The sequence below is a fragment of the Physeter macrocephalus genome, chromosome 14 (assembly GCF_002837175.3).
Source record: "Physeter macrocephalus isolate SW-GA chromosome 14, ASM283717v5, whole genome shotgun sequence".
NCBI classification, from domain to species: Eukaryota; Metazoa; Chordata; class Mammalia; order Artiodactyla; family Physeteridae; genus Physeter; species Physeter macrocephalus.
In genome coordinates, this window is record NC_041227.1 from 66,980,000 (window position 1) to 66,998,501 (window position 18,502).

Sequence of the window (18,502 nt, forward strand, 5' to 3'; positions counted from 1 at the left end):
TTCTGGGCGCCAGGCAGCCCCTCCCACCCCCTCCTCCTTGTTCTGTTAAATGGAGATGCTCCCAAGGTCAGTTCTAGGCCCTTCCTCGACATCAGCCTCAGAGGCCACATGCGCACCAGGACTCCTGAGTTCTTAGTCCCCTCCTGACCCCCAACCCCATATCCAGCCGCCTCCCTGGTGTTTCCACTCTGGATCCACAAAGGCATCACAAATCAACACGGCCAGTACCCACTCAGGATGGTCTCCCCCAAACCTGGTCCTATTTCCACGCCCCTCTCCAGGGTGGTCCTGCTTGTGCAAGCAGACATCTGCACATCATGTCAGGACACCCCAAATCCAGTGCTTTTCCCCTACGGGTGGGTCACTTCTCTTTGTCTTCACTCCCGTCATCCCCGTCCAGGGCAGCAGCTCTCAACTCCTACGTGGAGGTGAGATGTAAATCCCACCCCTGTTCTCCCCCGGCAGCCAAAGCCTCTTCACTATGCTAATGTGATCAGGGTGCCTCTACCCTCATCTTTCTGCTAAAACACAGCAGTGCCTTCCCACAGCCCCAGGACAAAGGCCCAGCTCCCCGCCATAACTTATGAGCCTCCCTGTGGACCCGGGCCCCTTCCCCTGCACACAGCTGCCCCTCCCCTGGAAGTTCCCCAGACAGAGTCGCTCTGCTTCCATGCAGCCTCAGGATGGCTGTCCTCTCTATCTGGGGTGCCCCCCATTCTTTGCCTTGTTGATTCTGGGCCTGCAGATCTTACCTCAAGCATCGATTCTTTTTTTTCTTTTCTTTCTTTCTTTTTTTTTTTTTTTAAGAATCAATTTTATTTACTTTTCGTTGTGTTGGGTCTTCGTTGCTGCGCACGGGCTTTCTCTAGTTGCGGCGAGCGGGGGCTACTCTTCGTTGCGGTGCGCGGGCTTCTCGTTGCGGTGGCTTCTCTTGTTGTGGTCCATGGGCTCTAGTTGCGCAGGCTTCAGTAGTTGTGGCACACGGGCTTAGTTGCTCTGCAGCATGTGGGATCTTCCTGGACCAGGGCTCGAACCCATGTCCCCTGCATTGGCAGGCGGATTCTTAACCACTGCGCCACCAGGGAAGTCCTCAAGCATCGATTCTGAACTAGACTGAATTCCCCCACCCGTCCTCTCTCAGCACTGGCCACGGGTGCAAGTTCCACGGGGCAGGGATGCAGGTCCACTCCCTTCTTTATTCCCAAATAGGGGATGGACGGAGAGGGTGACAGAGAGCAGAGAGGAAGGAGCCTTGTGGGGAGGTCACCGGTCAGTCTGTTGGCCAAGGTGACCTTTGGCCTCTAGGAGCTGCCACTGGTCTTGCCTGCATGACCTTTCCCACACTGCTGCCGCCATGCTGAACAGCACGCTGCTCAGGTGCGCTCACCTCTGCTCACCTGGTCTTTTGACTTTTGAGATAAGTCAGGTGTAGAGGTTTTCATGTTGTCAGGGGCCTTTGGAACTGTTGAAGGCGGGCACGGGGTGTGGGGGTAGGGGCTCCACTAATGCTAGTGATTGCTTTTCTGAGTAATAATTACTAGCCCATGCTGTTCCCAAAATAATCTCAAGGCGCTAATATCTAGAGGTCTCTTTTTAAAACCAAATAGAGAAACAGGAGGTAGAACTGTCAACCACACACAAAGATCAGGGGAGGGCGTTGGCACTGTGGCTATTTATCTTCCCTGTATTTTCCAACTGTTCTGTATCATGATGATCTTACTCACAAGATGGCAAAAGAGAAAAAAAAAAAAGAATCTTTTAAAAAACCCATTTATTTCCGCCGTCTTGGAATGGCACTTCTGCTGGGATGTTATAGAATCTTAATCTCCTACCTGTGGTCATTTATTTGCCAAATTTTCTTTTAATTTCATCTTTCATTCCATCATCAGTGCATCATTTAAAAATCATGTGTTCTTTGTCCTCTGTGACTGTTTCTTAGCCATTTAACCTCTGAGACGTGTTCGATCACAGCTCCCTCTTACCTGTCTGTTTCCACTCTCGCTGCTTGAATATTACTTCTCAGGGATGCCTCGCACCTCTCGCGAGGTGCCCAGAAATTAGAGATGGCGCCATGGAAATTTCAGGGCCCTCCCAAGATTAGCTCGATGACCAATGCTGTGTAAAAGGAAAGCAAAAAGAACAGAGTGGTCCTTGAACTGGAAATGAACTTGCAGGACAGCTGCTCCCTGACCTCCATGTTTTCTCCAAATATCAGCCCAGTGGAGGCGGGAGGTGCCCTCCTTCCCACCGTCACTACTGCGGGCTCTTCGGTGAAGCTCATTTGCAGCTGGGACTGTGGGGAGGGCACTGGAGGCCTGGGCCCACTGGGTGACAGCCCAGGACATAGAGGGTGACTGGGCTGACACTTTGCGGAGCCTCACAAGTGCCCAGAGCCCAGGGTCCAACGCCTAGTTCCTCAGATGTGGTCTGGGGCCCAACAGCATCGACCCCACCTGGAAACCTGTTAGAACGCAGGCCTTGCCCCAGACCCACTGCCCCAGACCCACTGAACCAGAATCTGCATTTTTAAAAGCTCCTCGGGTGATCTGTGGGCACCGGCACGTTTGGGAAACGTCGGGCTAGAGGACAGAGCAGATGCCAGCCCGGTTATGGGTCAGGAGGTGGACATGGCCAGTAGAGGCCAGTGGATAAAGAAGGGTTCTACACCTCAGTGCTACTCAAAGTGTGGTCCCTGGACCAGGGCCCATTTGCAAACGTCCATGATGATATAAGGACCGAGGAACTGAGACACGTGTTTGGAAACTTTCATAGTGAGTTGATATCGCTGGTACGCCCAAGCTTACCTTTTGTGTGTGTGTGTGTGTGTGTGTGTGTGTGTGTGTGTGTGTTTCATTTTCTAGCAACTCATTTTTATTGTATTTTATTAAAAATTTGGTCTGAGGTAGACTGAAAATTAAGGGAGAAAAACCTAGTCCTTTATCAGATGGTTTGAGAAGCACACCACGTAGACTGCCACTTTATACCAGGAAGTGACTGGAGATTTGGGAAACAAGCCAGCCTGGGGCAGCGAGAAAGGGTTTGGCTTTGAGGATGGCACAGAGAGGGCCACGGCAGCTGGAGAGCGTGCTGGGAGCTGTGTGCTGGGGAGGCCTGGGGCTCCCGCCACAACAGAGGTAAGACCCGGTAGACCTCTTCCTAGTGCCCCAGCTGCTGTGGCCACACTTGGCTCTGGAATTAGATGGGCAGGTGCCAGGGGTCTCCCTGTAAGACAAGACATTTGTTCAAACCATCAAATCCTTGGAGCCTCCCTGCTCCATTGCTTGCGTCCTTCTCTTCTCTCAAAAAGAGCAAATGCCCAGGCTCAACCCGATGCCACATGTTGTGGGCCATTGGAGCAGTGACTCTGTGACAGTGTGGTCACACCCCTCACTGCCATTTGCACACCTGCTGGCTGTTCTGGGAGAGCCCGAGTGGGATGGGACCTCACAGTGTAGGTGTACCCATGGTGAGTCTGACAGAGCATCCCTTGCCAGCCGGGAATCTGCAGGGCACAATGGAAACAGGCTTGGGCCTGTTTCTTGATAAACCTGAGTTCAAATCCCTGCCCTGCCACCAGCCAGCTGCCGGGGTGGAGCTGGCCCATGAGAGCAGAGTGTACAGATGCCTTCCTGGCGCCACGTCCAGTGACGTCACACGTTCAGTGATGTCCGGAGGTGTTTGACACTTTGAAGCCTTTTCTCTGCTTCAGATCAGCCGTGCTGGGAGTATTCACCCCACAGAGGTCCACAAACACCACAAAGCAGAGCACTTTCTATTGTAGAGCTGGTTGTGGATCTTTCCCAGCACAGCACTAGACTTTGGGCAAGTTACAAAGTTTTCACATCTGTAAAATGGGGATGATGGTAATGATGATTTCGATGGTAGTGCCTCTGTGGTTGGGATACAGGTTTGAATCAGTGTAAATATACCGCAAATAATGAGGATTTAAACCATGCACAGGTTTATTTCTCTCTCCTGTGAAAGTCTGAGCAGTTACCTCTGTTTCTGTCGCCTTTGCCTAGGGCTCATCCACCTTTCTGCCCGTCACAGCGTCGGCTCACCCAGCCTCTGCTCTGACTCTCCTTGTCCCCAGTTTGGGGAGACTCTTCTCTTCTGGGGCGTAAGAGGCTGTGCTGTGACTCCCTGTGGTTCCCTCTGCACTGAATCCAGAGGTGTTTCATACTTTGAAGGCTTTTCTCTGCTTCTTGGAAAACATCCCTTTCCTGACGCAACGAGGTCAAAATGATGGAATGAAAGGAAGGGGTGTATGTGGGGGTTTTTGAGGGGGAGCATTGGTTAATATGTTAAAATAATATCCTTCTGCATCAGGAGCTGGGAGGTGGAGTCACAGAGTGACCGACCGCAAAGGCCCCAGCGGTGAGAATGCTGACACCGTTGATGATAACAGTCGTGACAGTAGCAAGTGCAGGCAGTGCTGTAAGAACGTCAGACACATGGAGCTAGAGCGTGTATTATTCACTGAATCCTTATGACAACCCTAAGAGTGGGTACATTATTATGCCCATTTATCAGATGAGGAAATCGAGGCTCAGGGATGACAGGGACGTGTCCAGACTTAGAGAGCTAGTACATAGTGGAGCCACTGCTCCACCCCCTCACAGAGGAGATGCTGAGACCCGGAGAGGAAGGTGACACAGCAGGTGCGTGGAGGGCCGGAGGGGCCCTGGGACCCACCCGCTGCCCCTTCCGAGCACTGCTTCACCCCAAGCATCCCCCGCTAACCCTTCAAGGCACTTAATTATTAAGATTCGTGGGTCACCCCTCACACCACCATCAAAAAAAAGCAAAAGCCTGTCTTCAGAAACCACATAATATTTCCTGCAGGAAGTACTTCAAATTAAACAAGATAGTCATCTAGTGACATTTGAGTATTTCCTTTTCTTTCAATACAAAGCTCAGCCTCCCTGGATGAACCTGGGCTGCCTCCCCGGAGGTCTGCTCTTAGCCTTGGCTGCTTTTCCTCAATTCCCTGCCTCCCTACCTACCCCACTCCCCCTTCCCTCCCTTCTGACATTCTTTGGGATACTTTGTGCCATCGCTGTGCTAGACCCTGAGACTACAAGTGGACAAGGAGATAAACTCCATCCTTCTTCTCTCTGAGTTTAAAATGTTTGTGGGGAGACCAATGATTAAACAGATTGGAAACCAGTAGTAGTGCTACTCTGTTCTGAGCCCTCCCTCTGTGCCAGGTGCTGGGCTTCAGACCTCACAGCAACCAGTGGGGCGGTGGTAGCTGTCCTACGGTCATTCCCTCCACCACTGTCCTGCCCATGGCCGCGTAGAAAACTCCGGATCACAGAGATTCAGAGCGGGTGAGCTGTCCATTCATAGCAGAGCTGGGCTCAACCACGATCCCGCCTCACTGCAGGGCCCAAGGTCTCAGTTGTCCCCGAAGCATCCTCTTGTCCTCACGTGTTTTCTGCCAGGAAGCACGGGGGTAGGGGGACGAAGGGTCACAGACGTTGCCCTAACCGAGCGTTAGCCACTCACCAGACAGCTGCCAGGACCCTGCAGACCGTTTATTTTCATTAGCGAACCTGGTGGAGAGGGCTGCATTTGTGCAAGGAACCAGCTCTTTCTAGAACGGCCACACAGCACGGCAGAAAGACAGGTAGACCTGGGCTGGATCCCAGCTCCCTCTCTGAGAGGCGAGCGCGTCCTGTGGCTTTCAAGATGCAGCTCCAGCATCGCTTCCTCCTGTGAAGCCTCTGCTGGTCCCGACACAAGTGAATCTCAACCCTGGCTGTACACTGTGATCACGGGGCAACTTGAAACTCCCCTGGTGACTTCGGGGGGCCTCCACATGGAGAACCACTGGCTAGACCAGAGGTTAACATACTATCTTCCCGGAAGCCAAGTCCAGGCCACCACCTGCTGTACATAATCGTCTATTAAACAATGTGCCCATTCGTTTGCGTATTGTCTGCGGCTGCTTTCCAACTGCAAGGGCAGTTGAATAGTTGTGACAGAGATCATGTGGTGCGCAAAGGCTCACATATTTACCATCTAGACCTTTACAGAAAAAGTTTGCCAACCCCTGGTCTAGATAGACAGTCACCCTTATTCAACCTTTGTAACGTCCTTCTAGCTTAAAACTTAGTACATGGAGTTGTGATTATTGGTTCATGTGTATAGCAGGTGTGAGCATCTCAAGGGTGGGGACTTCGAGCTGTCCCTCGGCCCCCAGCTCAGCAGGTGCCCCCTAACTGGCAGGTGTTCTTCTGTGTTGACTATTGAACTTTGGGCTTCTTAGCAGCAAGGTTTGGGTGACCAGGGACGGGGCTTACCATGCCAGGCGGGGCTGTTCTCTCCTAAAGCATCAGCTCCTTTGCTCGCTGGCCCCTCTTCCCAGGGCGGGGCTCCCAGCAGAGGGAGGTGCCCAGCATGAGGCCTGGAGGAAGATGATCTCAGGATAGGAAGCTATGAGAACTGGGAGCCTGGAGTAGTAGATCGAGGAATGGGTTCAAGGTTAAGGCTGTGAAATGCAGGAGGATGTGGGAGGCCCAGTACTTGGCCGGGCTGGTATCTATTGACCCGGAGGTTCTAGCCGTGGCCGGGCAGGTGGTCTCCGGGATGAAATGGGCTCAGTTATCTGCTGCAGCCTCCTATGCAGTGTTTGAATCCAGTTGCACCTTCTTATTTTTATTTTTTAAAATAAATTTATTTATGTATTTATTTTTGGCTGCATTGGGTCTTCAGTGCTGCATGCGGGCTTTCTCTCTAGTTGTGGCGAGCGGGGGCTACTCTTCGTTGCGGTGCGTGGGCTTCCCGTTGCGGTGGCTTCTCTTGATGCAGAGCATGGGCTCTAGGTGCCCAGGCTTCAGTAGTTGTGGCATGTGGGCTCAGTAGTTGTGGCTCACGGGCTCTAGAGCGCAGGCTCAGTAGTTGTGGCGCACGGGCTTAGTTGCTCCGCGGCATGAGGGATCTTCCCGGACCAGGGCTCGAACCCGTGTCCCCTGCATTGGCAGGTGGATTCTTAACCACTGTGCCACCAGGGAAGTCCCCAGGTGCACCTTCTTGACTGGGCATTCTCCTGCCTCTAGCACCTCTGCAGAAGGGGAAACTCACCCCCTTGCTAGATACACATGCACCATTACTTGGAAGAGTGAAAAAACTGGAAAACACCGAAATGTCTATCAATAGGTTATTGAATATTCATTATTCTTTCATGTACAACTACGAGGAAAGATGAGTGGGACTTATGTGTACTGATATAAAAACACATTGGAACTTTAAGGGTAAGTTAAAAAATCAGATTACAAAAAATCTGTTTAATTTGAGGCTATTTATGTAAAAAAAAGTATTAATTCTGAAACCCTAAACTACTTTCAGTGGTGATCTCCCTTCACGGAGGTTTAATTATAGGGGGACTTTTGCTCTGTCTATAGGGTTGGAATTTTTTAAACAAGCCTGTGCTATAAGGAAACTAACAAGGATGTTTCCACTAAAAAACAAAAAAACAAAAAGCCAACCAAACAAACAAACAAAAATATATCTTCCCTTATACTGAGCCTCCCTTGAACCTTCCTATAGAGTCAGTTATCTCTAGGATATCTGCCTTCATATAGCATCTACACTCAGGCCTTTGTTCTGCCATCTGGGGCTTCCTGGGCCACAGAAGGTCCTTGTTAATAAGATCTGTGTTCAGAGTTTGTCTCCTGGGAAGCACAGGCCTAGCCCCTGGTACAGACATTATCGTAGGCAATCCCGAAGTGTGTTATTTAATGCGTGGCATTTTCTAACTCGTGTGCATGCTTGACTTCCTACTTGACTAGAAGCTCTTTGAGGGCAGAGACTATGAAGTAGACATTTCCACCCTCTACAGCATCTGGTACAAACTGCACAGAGCAGGGCCTCAGGAAATCCCTGCTGAATGCGTGAATGAACAATGTTAGGAGACCCACATTATCATTGCTTGAGTATTTCTTTCCCTTCTACTGGGGACACTTCTGGCATTGCTTGCTTTCAGTGACCGCCTGCCCCACGTCTCCTCTAGCCCCAAGCTTCTGGACACAGCTATGCAACTAGGAATAAGAGGTGATGGGAAGAGTCAGAAAACAGGGGTGGGGCATTTGCTTTGGGAAGAATTGAGACATGCTTGCGTGAGAGAAAAGAGGAGAGCAGTGGAAAGAAGAGGAGGGTGGGGAAAAGGGAAGACACCGTGCTGGGGACCCTGGAGAGAGTGTAGGGCGGCACTGAAAGTGAGATGTGAGATGAGAGAGGTTCCAGGACAGCTGCAAGGCAAGTAAAAGCAAAGCAAGGAATAGAGGGCCGATGTCAAGGTGCAGGGCCACAGATAAGGAACTGGGGGTGCTTTCAGTGTTCTTTAGGACATACAGTAATGGTTGGAATTGTTTCTACTTTGGAGGCCTAGGTTATGTTTGTCTACAGGTGAGGCACATGCGGACTGGACCTCGTGGAGCTCCGGAATGTATTGGGGTTACACGTGGATGAGTGCCATGTGGGACTGTGGCCCTGCCCATTCCCTGGCTGAGTCACTGGTGGCATGGGGGTGAGGGTCTAGGTCTGGAGCTGTGTTGGAGAATCTGCAGCTGCTTTCACTCTGACCCTTCCTCTGCTCTGTGCTTGTCATCCCATCCCCGGCCAGGCCAGCAGAGACAGCGCCCTCTGGAACTGCAGTGATCTTGAGAGGCCAGAGGAGAAATTCTCACAGTTGTCGGTGGGAAAGAGCACTGTGGCAGAGGTCAGAAGACCAGGGCTTTGTTTCTATGTAGAAATGTCTTTAGGGAATGTTTTGATTTAGTTAAAGAAAGTGGTGCAGCTAATAAAAGTCCTTTGCCCCCAAATCAGAAAATAGGGGTAAGTTCAAAAAGAAGGTTCTAGATTTAATCCGCTATATTCTCACTATCTGGGGTTAATCACCACTAACCCTTTGGTATATGTTCTGGCAAGTAATATTTTGTGCATATTCGTGTGTAATTTTTAAGCAAATCAAACTGTACACATTCTCGTGTCATATGCTATTTGCACGTGATTGAACATCTTTTTGTGAGAGCACGTAGGTTTGCAGCCCTATTCTGCCTCTAAATTATCAGCTGCATGGCACCTGATTGGTCACATCACCTTTCAATACCTGTTTCTTCATCAGTCAAATGGAAAGATAGCGATGCCGTCTCACAGGGCCGTGGGAAGGATCCCGTGGGACGATGGGCCAAGTTGCTTCACAAAATGTTCTCCAGTGGGGCGGGGCTGCACTTTTCCAGGTCCCGGGTCTCTGCCAGCTCAGCCTGCTTTTTCTTACACCGGCTTTTGGCTTCTTTTCTTTCCAGGATGGAGAAGGGGGACGGAAACGAGGAGGAGGACCTCCGCTTGGATTGCCGACACGAGAGATACCCTGCCCGTAAGTGGCCTCACCTGCAGGAGCCAGTGCTGCAGATTCGTGAGCCGTCTGAGAATAGAGGACCCTGGAGATGGGCCAGGCCAACTTCTCCCTGCCCCCCTGCATTCTCCCCCAGACACACACTGCAGATGGCGAAACTGAGGCTGGGGTCTTAGCAGAGCGAGTCTTCTGCACACAGTGGCCACGGACCTTACAACGGGGTCGGAATGCTAAGGAAGCAAGAGGGACACGGGGGTGCCTTAAAGACAGGCAGGCGAACCACAGCTCCATCCAGGCCGGGGTTAGCCATTGGCTGGAAGGGACAACAGCTCCGGGGCAGAACTAGCCAAGTCAGGGAGGTGACAGCTCACAAGGTCTGTTTGAGCAGTGGATACTTGTGGCAGCTCAGAATGCACTGACTTCATATGCCGCACGGTGGGGGTCAGAATCTAGGGCTCCTATTCAGAAAACAAATGTCTGGACCAGAAAGCAAAGGGGAGGTCAAAGGAGAGAAAGATCTTGCTCTGGACAGAAAAGAAAGGAGCTGAGACTAAAGTTAAAGTGGCAGAATCTCATCCGAGCCTGCTGAATGCCCACCCCGTGCTCCCTGCCCACCCCACTCTGTACTAAGGGCTTTTTATGCCTGATGTCCTGTTCTTGCTGACCGCCAACCCCTACAGCCGGGACTATTAACCACACTTTGCAGAAATGAGGGCTCAGAGAGGTGGAGCAACTTGCCCAAGGTCACACAGCTTAGCTAGTCAGTGGCAGAGCCGTTAGAGCAGGTGCTGTCTGTGCCCTGCCTGTATCTCTCAGACCTTTTAGGAAGCTATGGTGCCTCCCAGCTGCTAGTATCTGCATCTCTGTGCCTGGGGGCTTACCCCACCTCCACCCACAGAAGGCAGGAAGTGCCAGGGAAGCTGGCATATAGATACCCCGGCTCCCTCGCCCCTTGAGTGGTATCGCCCCGAGGTGTGTGATTTGCAGGATTAGCCAGGTTTACCAGGTCTAGCAGCTGCCTGGGTTGGCCGCCTTCCCTCCGCTGGGCCACGTCCTCCCCTCTGTCAAGTTTCCCTGCATCTTTGCAGTGTCACCCCTTTGCTCCAATTCCTGTCTCAGGGTTTGCTTCTGGGGAATCTGAACTAAGACAGCAGAGATTTAAACTCAGGTTTGTCTGCCCCCAACCCCTGGGATCCTAGTAACGGAGTGAGAAATGGCTCTGCTGAGAGGAGAAGATGGAGGCGGGTGAAGGAGCCTGGGAGGAGGCCCGGCTGGAGAGGAGGAGAAGGTCTGGTCTTTACGCTGAGGGAAGAGGCTCCTGTAGGAGACACCAGCCCAGGAAGATGTCCAGAATGCTAACTGCCTGCCCGAGGAACTGGGGTGGTTGCTGGGCCCACAGACTGTGGTTTCATGGCAGGTGTCAGGGTGGGGGGCTTCCTGGAGGAAGGGGTCAGGAGCCAGGGCATGGAGGAGGCCGGGGAGCGCCTGCCTCAGGGATAACAGAAGAGAGCAGGAATCCACCAGAGGGGTTCAGGAAGCACATGGTAGGGACACGGGCTGAGAGCCTTGGCACGTTGCAGAGGGCCACTGGCTCCCCTGCTTGGGCCGGAGCCCCCTGAGGCCCCTGCAGAGTGGGCAGGAAGCCCTGGGTGGAAAGAGGTCGTGGGGCTTGTCTTGGGGGCATCAAGGGAGCTGGGAGGAGGAAAGGCCAGATCCCTGAGGGCTGAGGATGGAAGAAAGAGTCCAGAGAGCAAATCTGGCCCTGAAAGTGAACCCTGGGATGGAAAGTGAGGACAGCCAGCGTCGGCCGAGCCGCAGAAGCCCTCCACCCCCACCCCAGCCCCTCACCTCTGTCCTGGCATCCACTTCACCTCCCAAGCATCACATGCATTCCCCAGGTCAATAGCCTGCGGAGAATTCTGTCTTTCGTGCCCTCAGCAAATACTGAGCTGTGCAGACGCTCCGTGCTGGCACTGGAGATGCAGCCGGTAGCCAGAGCAGGCAAAGCTCCTGCCTTGGGGGGTGGGAGTCTAGAGGGAGAGAGAATCAAGAAAGAAGTAAACTCAGAAACAAACATGGTGATCTCAAGTGCTAAGGAACGTGATGATAAAGAGGGATCGGGGGAGGCCTCTTTAGAGCCACCTCTTCGAGGAGCCGCTGGAGCTGGGGCCTACGGAAATAGAAGGAGTCAGCCAAACAAAGAGCCTTCCAGGCAGAGGGGCCCGCAGGTGCCAAGTCTCCAAAGCAGCCAGCACTGGAGGCCACGTGGCTGGAGCAGGGAGAGCGGTGGGGGATGGAGATTGGGATGCAGGAGGAGATGGGGCCGGGGTGCCCAGGGGGCGGGACCATGGGAAGGAGCTGGCTCTGCAGTGGGGGGCAGGGGGCATTTTGAGCGCGGAAGAGACTTGCCCAGATTATTTATCTGTATCTGTATCTGTGGCTATATCTATACCTGTGTATACATCATCTTTACCTATATCCACATCTGTCCATCCATCCTTCCATCCACCTGCAGTGTGGGAAAAGGATGGGAGGGGAGGAAGAGTAGAGGCCAGCAGACCAGCTTAGATGCCGTCCCCTCATCCCCCGGAGTGACGGTGGCCTGACATGTGGCAACAGAGATAAAAGTGGGAGGATTCAAGAATTTTTTGCTGGAAGAGTCGTCTGAGTGCGTTGTTTGTGCTCCTCTGGAAGCAGATCCTGAGATAAGGATCCAACAGCAAGTACCTTATTTGGGTGATCCCAGAAAATACAAATCGGTGCCAGGGAGGCAGACTAAGCAGGGAAAGGCAGATGGCAGGTGGAAGCCGTGTTCCAGGCTGGTTATCACTGTAGGTCCTGCTGGGTGACTTGGGGAGCCAGTGCAGAGCACACGGTTTGAGTTATCCCCCCAGACATGACAGTAGCTCTCCTCAGGCGTTGTTTGAAGGCTGCTGGGGTAGGGTGGGGTGCATGAATTCTCCTGGGGCGGGTGGAGAAAGCTCTGGCACTGTAGGAGGTCAGCAGCCTGCTCCACTGGGAGGGAGGGCGCACCCACAGCATCAGCTTGTCTGACTTGAGGTGAAGGATGGAGGCGGCCGGGAACCTAAGATATGCACAGAACTTTCAGGCCAGCAATCAAGGGCCAGATGTCACCCACTGATGGACCTGGAGAGGACGAGTTTGAGGGGCGTGTAGGGTTGAGAACAGAGATAGTTGAAGCTGGGGGACTTTTGAGACCGTCGAGGGAAATTGTGTGGGGTGGGGAGCGATGGAGAAGCCACGAGGTCCTAACACCCTGGGGCTCAAAGAGAAGCATGGAAGCCGGTGGGGAAGGGACTGTGGCTCCCACAGGTTTTCCAAGTCCCAGCCTCTCGGGGAAGAAAGGAACCTCAGAGTCCCCAGCACCTCTGCCACGTGTGCCTTTCATCAGGTAGCCGACTTATCCGGATGGCTGTCTTTCCCCGGGGACCAGCGGAGGCGCTGGAGACTCAGAGTCACAGCAGTGAGGAAGAGGTAGACCCCATCTGCTGTCGGAGCTGACGGGGTGAGGCACCCGAATGTGGGCTGGGCACACCCCATCTGCCAGACCCCAGGCAGCGTTTGGGGATGCGGGGCCCAGCCGCCTGTGGACTGGATCCTCAAATGGTTCATGGCCTGGAGAGCAGCCTGATCAGACCGTCTAGGGAAATGACACCACCTCCAGGATGCGGCCTCTTAGCCGCTAGTGGGATTTTGGCCAAGAAAATGTTTTGGAAAGGCCTGGACAAGTTTTGCAATATTTCTCTACTGAGCAACTGCTCAGATCTGGTTGGTGTACTGACTTGCCAGCAGGACACACGGGGGAGGAGGAGCGCCAGGGAGCCTGCATTATTAAGCACTTACTGTGTGCAGGTCCCGCTAAGCACTTCACAGCTATCTCATCTGACGGCTGGCACAGCCCTGGGAAGGAGGGTTGATGGTTGTTGTTGTGTAGACTGAGAGGCTGAGGCTCTGAGACGCAGATTGACTTTGTTGAGATCTCTGTTCCCCCGGGAAGTACAACTCAGCTTGGCGTGTAGATCTATCCCCTTATCCTGGGAGCCAGGCCGTTGCTGCTCCGGCCCCCAAACTCTCCACCTCATTTCTTCCCACTCTCCCCTCCCTCATTCTGCTCCAGCCACCCTGGCCTTTCTCTTTCTTGAACATACAGAACTCGTTCACTCCACAGGATCTTTGCACGTGCTCTTCTCTCCACCTGAAAGGCTCTCCCTCTAAATCTTTGCATGGCTGGCTTTGTCTCCTCTTTTTTTAAAAAAAAAAAATTAATTTTTTAATTTATTTTTGGCCGTGTTCGGTCTTCGTTGCTGCACATGGGCTTTCTCTAGTCGTGGCGAGCGGGGGCTGCTCTTCATGGCGGTGCGCGGGCTTCTCATTGTGGTGGCTTCTCTTGTTGCGGAGCACGGGCTCTAGGCGCATGGGCTTCAGTAGTTGTGGCTCGCGGGCTCTAGAGCGCAGGCTCAGTAGTGGTGGCGCACGGGCTTAGTTGCTCCGCGGCATGTGGGGTCTTCCCGGACCAGGGCTCGAACCCGCGTCCCCCGCATTGGCAGGTGGATTCTAAACCACTGCGCCACCAGGGAAGTCCCTTGTCTCCTCTTTAAGGGCACTTCCTCAGAGAAGCTCCCCTAACCTGCACCAGCTTCCCCAGTCGACCTCATATCACTGTGTTTTCTTTTCTTCATGATATCTGTACCTCTCTGAAATTATACTTACATGCCTGGTTTTTGTTTTGTTGCCTTGCTCCGCTGGGTTCCATGAGATTACCCTGTCTTTTGTTTTGTTCATGCCTGTATCCTGAGAGCCTACAACAGTGGGTGGCACACGGTAGGTGATGAATTGCCTCCCTAAACCTCTCATTTTCTCCCACCATATCCCACCCGAGAAGCCACTTTTACATAAACAGTTACATGAACTTTTGGTTATCTTAACTGTTCCAAAAGTTGCTATATTTTCTTGGGCTAGTGTGATATAGATTCTGCCACATTTTTTTTTTTTTTTCTTCCTGAGGAAAGAGTTTGCCTTTGAAACCTGCCTTTGTGGCTTTGCAATGCCACCAGCTAGCTCGGGGGTACATCAGATGTGACATTTGCTGGAGGCAGTGATGCCATATGGTCCAGGTGTCTGCATCTTCCTTTTAGGGACAACTGGGGTTTGCAGCTGATTGCAGCTGTCCAGTTCAATGCCCGAGACAAGCTTTTGATTTTGCCAGGTGTGTCTGTGAGGCTGGGCTGAGTGAGAGGCTGTCACTCGCCGGGTATAGAGGTGGCTTCTGGGAGCTCCATCTAGATGAGTCTCTGCCGCTGCTGCCCTCAAAATAGCAGAGGGAATTTCAAGAAAGACTTTTCTGGGCTCAGAGCAACTTGGCATTTTTATTAGATCAAAATCAAATCCAGTATAGTACTGCTTGAGTCTGCTTCCTTTATTAAAATGGAAACAGACAATATTTCTGAAATAAATATCAATGCCAACTTGTTGGGCACACAGACAGCCATGCAGCTTGGAGATACCTGAGACCCTGGCACTGGGGTAGAGAGAGCTGAGCCAGCGTCAGCATCAGAATCCCCTGGAGGGCTCCCTGAAACACAGATTGCCCGGTCCCACCCCAGGGTTTCTGGCTGAGGAGATCAGGGTGGGGCCTGGGGCTCTGCATTTCCAGAGACACTCCTTTTGCTGCTCCACAGACCAAATTCTGAACTGCACTTGTCCCTGGGCTGCTCCCAGGAGGGAGTCTGCATTTTGTCACCTGTTTGGGCTATTCAGCAACTTCTGGATGGAAACTGCTGCTTCTAGGGCCGATTCTCTTCCCATCCATCTTCCTAAGACACAAAATCATGTCTTCTCCACCCCCTCCCAGCCCCAAACCTTCCTGTGAGAGCATCCCTGGTGGGTGTCAGGGCCTGTGCCGACCCCTCCTGGACGTTCCCCGGGAAGACTTCTCCAGCCATCCCATTCGTGCTTCAGCTTTCTCTCAGTCACTCATCACCCCTGGAATCCTCCTTTGCTAGCTCTCTCCCCCACTGGAATGGAAATGTCATGGGGACCAGGACCTTGTCACCACATTTGTGTGGCAGCCCCAGTGCCTAGCACAGGGTTGGTCCTCAGTACCTTTCCAGGGAGTGGTTGAGCTCACTTTGTCTTCATGGGGTAGTTTCTCTGAGGACTCTTTCCATTTTACAGGTGAAGTTCCTTGGATTCTGAGCAATGATGTCATTTTTCTTGGCTCAGAAGTCTGGGTGACTCTAAGCTCGAGCTGTGTCATTGTTCTCTATGCCCATTTTTGCCCAAGGCAGTGTTTCTGCAATCATCCCCGATCTGAAGAAACACTTGGGGACAGTTGTTAAAATACAGATTTCCCTGGAGATTCCAATTCCTTGGTTTGGGGCAGGCCAGGAATTGGCTTCAGGTAAGTCTGATGATACAGCAGAAACCCCAGGTACAGGATAAACCCTGTACCCCCAGGGGCCTGCCGGGCCATTTACACCTGGCACCCAGCGTCTTTGCAACTGCGGCCTTCCACTCCTCACCCCTCCAGCCCCGTGGACTGGGCTTTCCAGCCTCACAGACCATCTCCCGTTCCTCCAATCACCAACATCATGAGGTTTTTCACACCTCCTGAAAACCTCATTTACCTGCCAAGAACCTATTTCACACCCTGTTCCTTCTGCCTGAAATGACCTGCTCCCTGCCTCCCTTTGGCAAAAAAACCAAAAAACAAACCCTACCAGTGCTTTCCAAGTCTAGCTCAGATGTCTAGCAATAGTAACCAGTCCCCTCTCCAGCCCCTAGCAGAGGTGGTGTGTTCACCTCTGCATTTCCCTTCCCTGGCGCTCGAGCAGATGAGGGAGAATTTTATAGTGGTTACAAGTCCAGCCTGTGAAGTGAGGCTGCCTAGGTGCAAATCCCAGCAGTAAGACCCTGGACAAGTCACTTAACCTGTCTGAGCCTGAGTTTCCTCATCTGTGTAATGGGCATAGTAATGGCGCCTAACTCCCATTTCTGAGGATTAAATGAGCCAGGGAACGCGAGGCACAGTGAGTGGCTCCTGACACAGTGAGAGCTGGAGGCACGTTTGCTCTTGTCATCTCTTCCCCTCACTAGACTGTGAGCACCCAGAGGACAGGTCTGCATCTGACTCCTGTCTGCAGACCCAGCACCCAGGTGGAGGCGGACACACAGTAGGTGCTCAAAAAATGAGGAAAGGAAGGAATCAGTGGCTCTGGGGAGAGGCGGCAGGTTCAGTGGACTCAGCCTGATCCCGAGTGTGGGAAAGAGATGGAGAGAACGTTATGGCCCAGGAAGAAGTCCCCAGCAGATGGACTGTCGTGAAGAGAGGGATGAGACCCCCATTCGATCTCCTAGGACAACCCATCCCCAAGGTAAACCAGAAAACCCAACCCTCCCCTCCACATGGATCCCACACAAATCCTTTCCAAATCCTCCATCGTATTCATTCAACAGATCTACGCTCTCAGCACTGCATGTGGAGTTGTGCTGGGTGCCGAGGACACAGCAATGAATAAAAGCAGAGCTAGTCTGTGTCCTCATGTTACATACAGCCTAGAAGAGGAAAACGGGAGGAAACAAGTAAACAGATATTACCAAATATGATGGAGTTTCTGAAGCGCCCTCAGCATGCAGATTTACAGAGCAGGGTTGACTTGGAGAGGCAGTCAGGGCGGCAATGGAAGAGCGATGATGGTGTCACTAGCTGGCAGGGTCTCCAAAGCCAGACATCTCAGTGCCAACCTTGATTCATCTCCCCATCTCTCCCCACATCCCAAGTCTTTCTAGAGGTAAGAGTTCAAGGTTGGGCAGCCAGACAGTAGGCTCTGGATTGGGCCCATGAGTCCTGGAGAGGGTTCTTCAGTACCTTGGACAGAGGGTGGAGAGGGTCCATCTGGCTTTTCTGTGATAGGCTGAGCTCCTATGGGGTCAAGAACGGCAATACCAGCCACCTGCCCCACCCTCACTAATTCCTCTACTGGCTTTGGAGCACCTTGGACAAGTCACTTCCCCTGCGATCGCCCCCATTTCCCTGTCTGCACATTTGTGATGCCGCTCTTGGTCTTGAAGGACCCTTCCAACCCAATGAATCCATTTTGGAACAGTGGATGTGATTTCACACAATTCGGCAGAGCTGAGAGCTGATCTCCCGGGAACTTGGTGCCTTGGAGAGAGTTCGAGACAGTGACTTCCCACTGAGGGATTGAGATGTTAGGACTGGAAGAGGCTGAATGTTAAAAAACTTCATGTTTGATATTTGGACCAAAAATGGAAGATAAATCACATCTTCTGAGAACCTCCTGTGGGCTGAATACTCTGCTAAGCCTGGGAGGTTCCAAGGGAATCTGAAGCACAGTACTTGCTGCCAAACCTCTGAGTGAGACCTTGGATAGATCTCTTCCCCCCTCTGGGCCTTGGCCACCTCATCTGTGAAGAGAGGTGGTTGAACCCAAACCCCCTCTATACTGGCATTTAAAAATTTTCACATCTCTCTGAGGTCACATAATGAAAGGCTTCTAGCAGGGGGCCTGCAGGGTCTGCTGACTCCCTTGTAAGTAACATCCATTTGCGGGCCCAGAGAGGTGAAGTTACTTGTCAAAAGTCACACAGCTGGGCTTCCCTGGTGGCGCAGTGGTTGAGAGTCCGCCTGCCGATGCAGGGGACACGGGTTCGTGCCCCGGTCTGGGAGGATCCCACATGCCGCGGAGCGGCTGGGCCCGTGAGCCATGGCCGCTGAGCCTGCGCGTCTGGAGCCTGTGCTCTGCAACGGGAGAGGGCACAGCAGTGAGAGGCCCGCGTACCGCAAAAAAAAAAAAAAAAAAGGCACACAGCTTAAAAAAAAAATAGGTTCACTCAGCTTGTCAGTGGTGGAGCCTCGATTTGAACCTTTGACTATCAGACTCCAAGTACAGTTCCCTGCCCTGAGTCTGTACCCAAAGGAGGAGAGGCTGAGCAAAGAGACTCTCAAATGTACAGAATCTCAGGGAAGGTGGGCCGAGCACATACCTCCAGCTCAGGGATCGCTTCTTCTCCTCCCGCATGGTTTCTTCATTTGTTATAAAAAGTCAGCTCAGGGCTTCCCTGGTGGCGCAGTGGTTGGGAATCCGCCTGCCAATGCAG

At 52.5% G+C, this 18,502-nt stretch overlaps 1 protein-coding gene across 1 annotated transcript in view; it reads left to right on the forward strand.

The window, feature by feature from the left end:
• Positions 1–18,502, forward strand: part of GSG1L (GSG1 like) — an 80,920-nt gene that overhangs the window by 58,579 nt on the left and 3,839 nt on the right. The window contains exon 4 of the mRNA XM_028499423.2: positions 9,312–9,382. Coding sequence (XP_028355224.1) covers positions 9,312–9,382 — 71 coding nt within the window. The remainder of the gene's footprint in view (positions 1–9,311; positions 9,383–18,502) is intronic.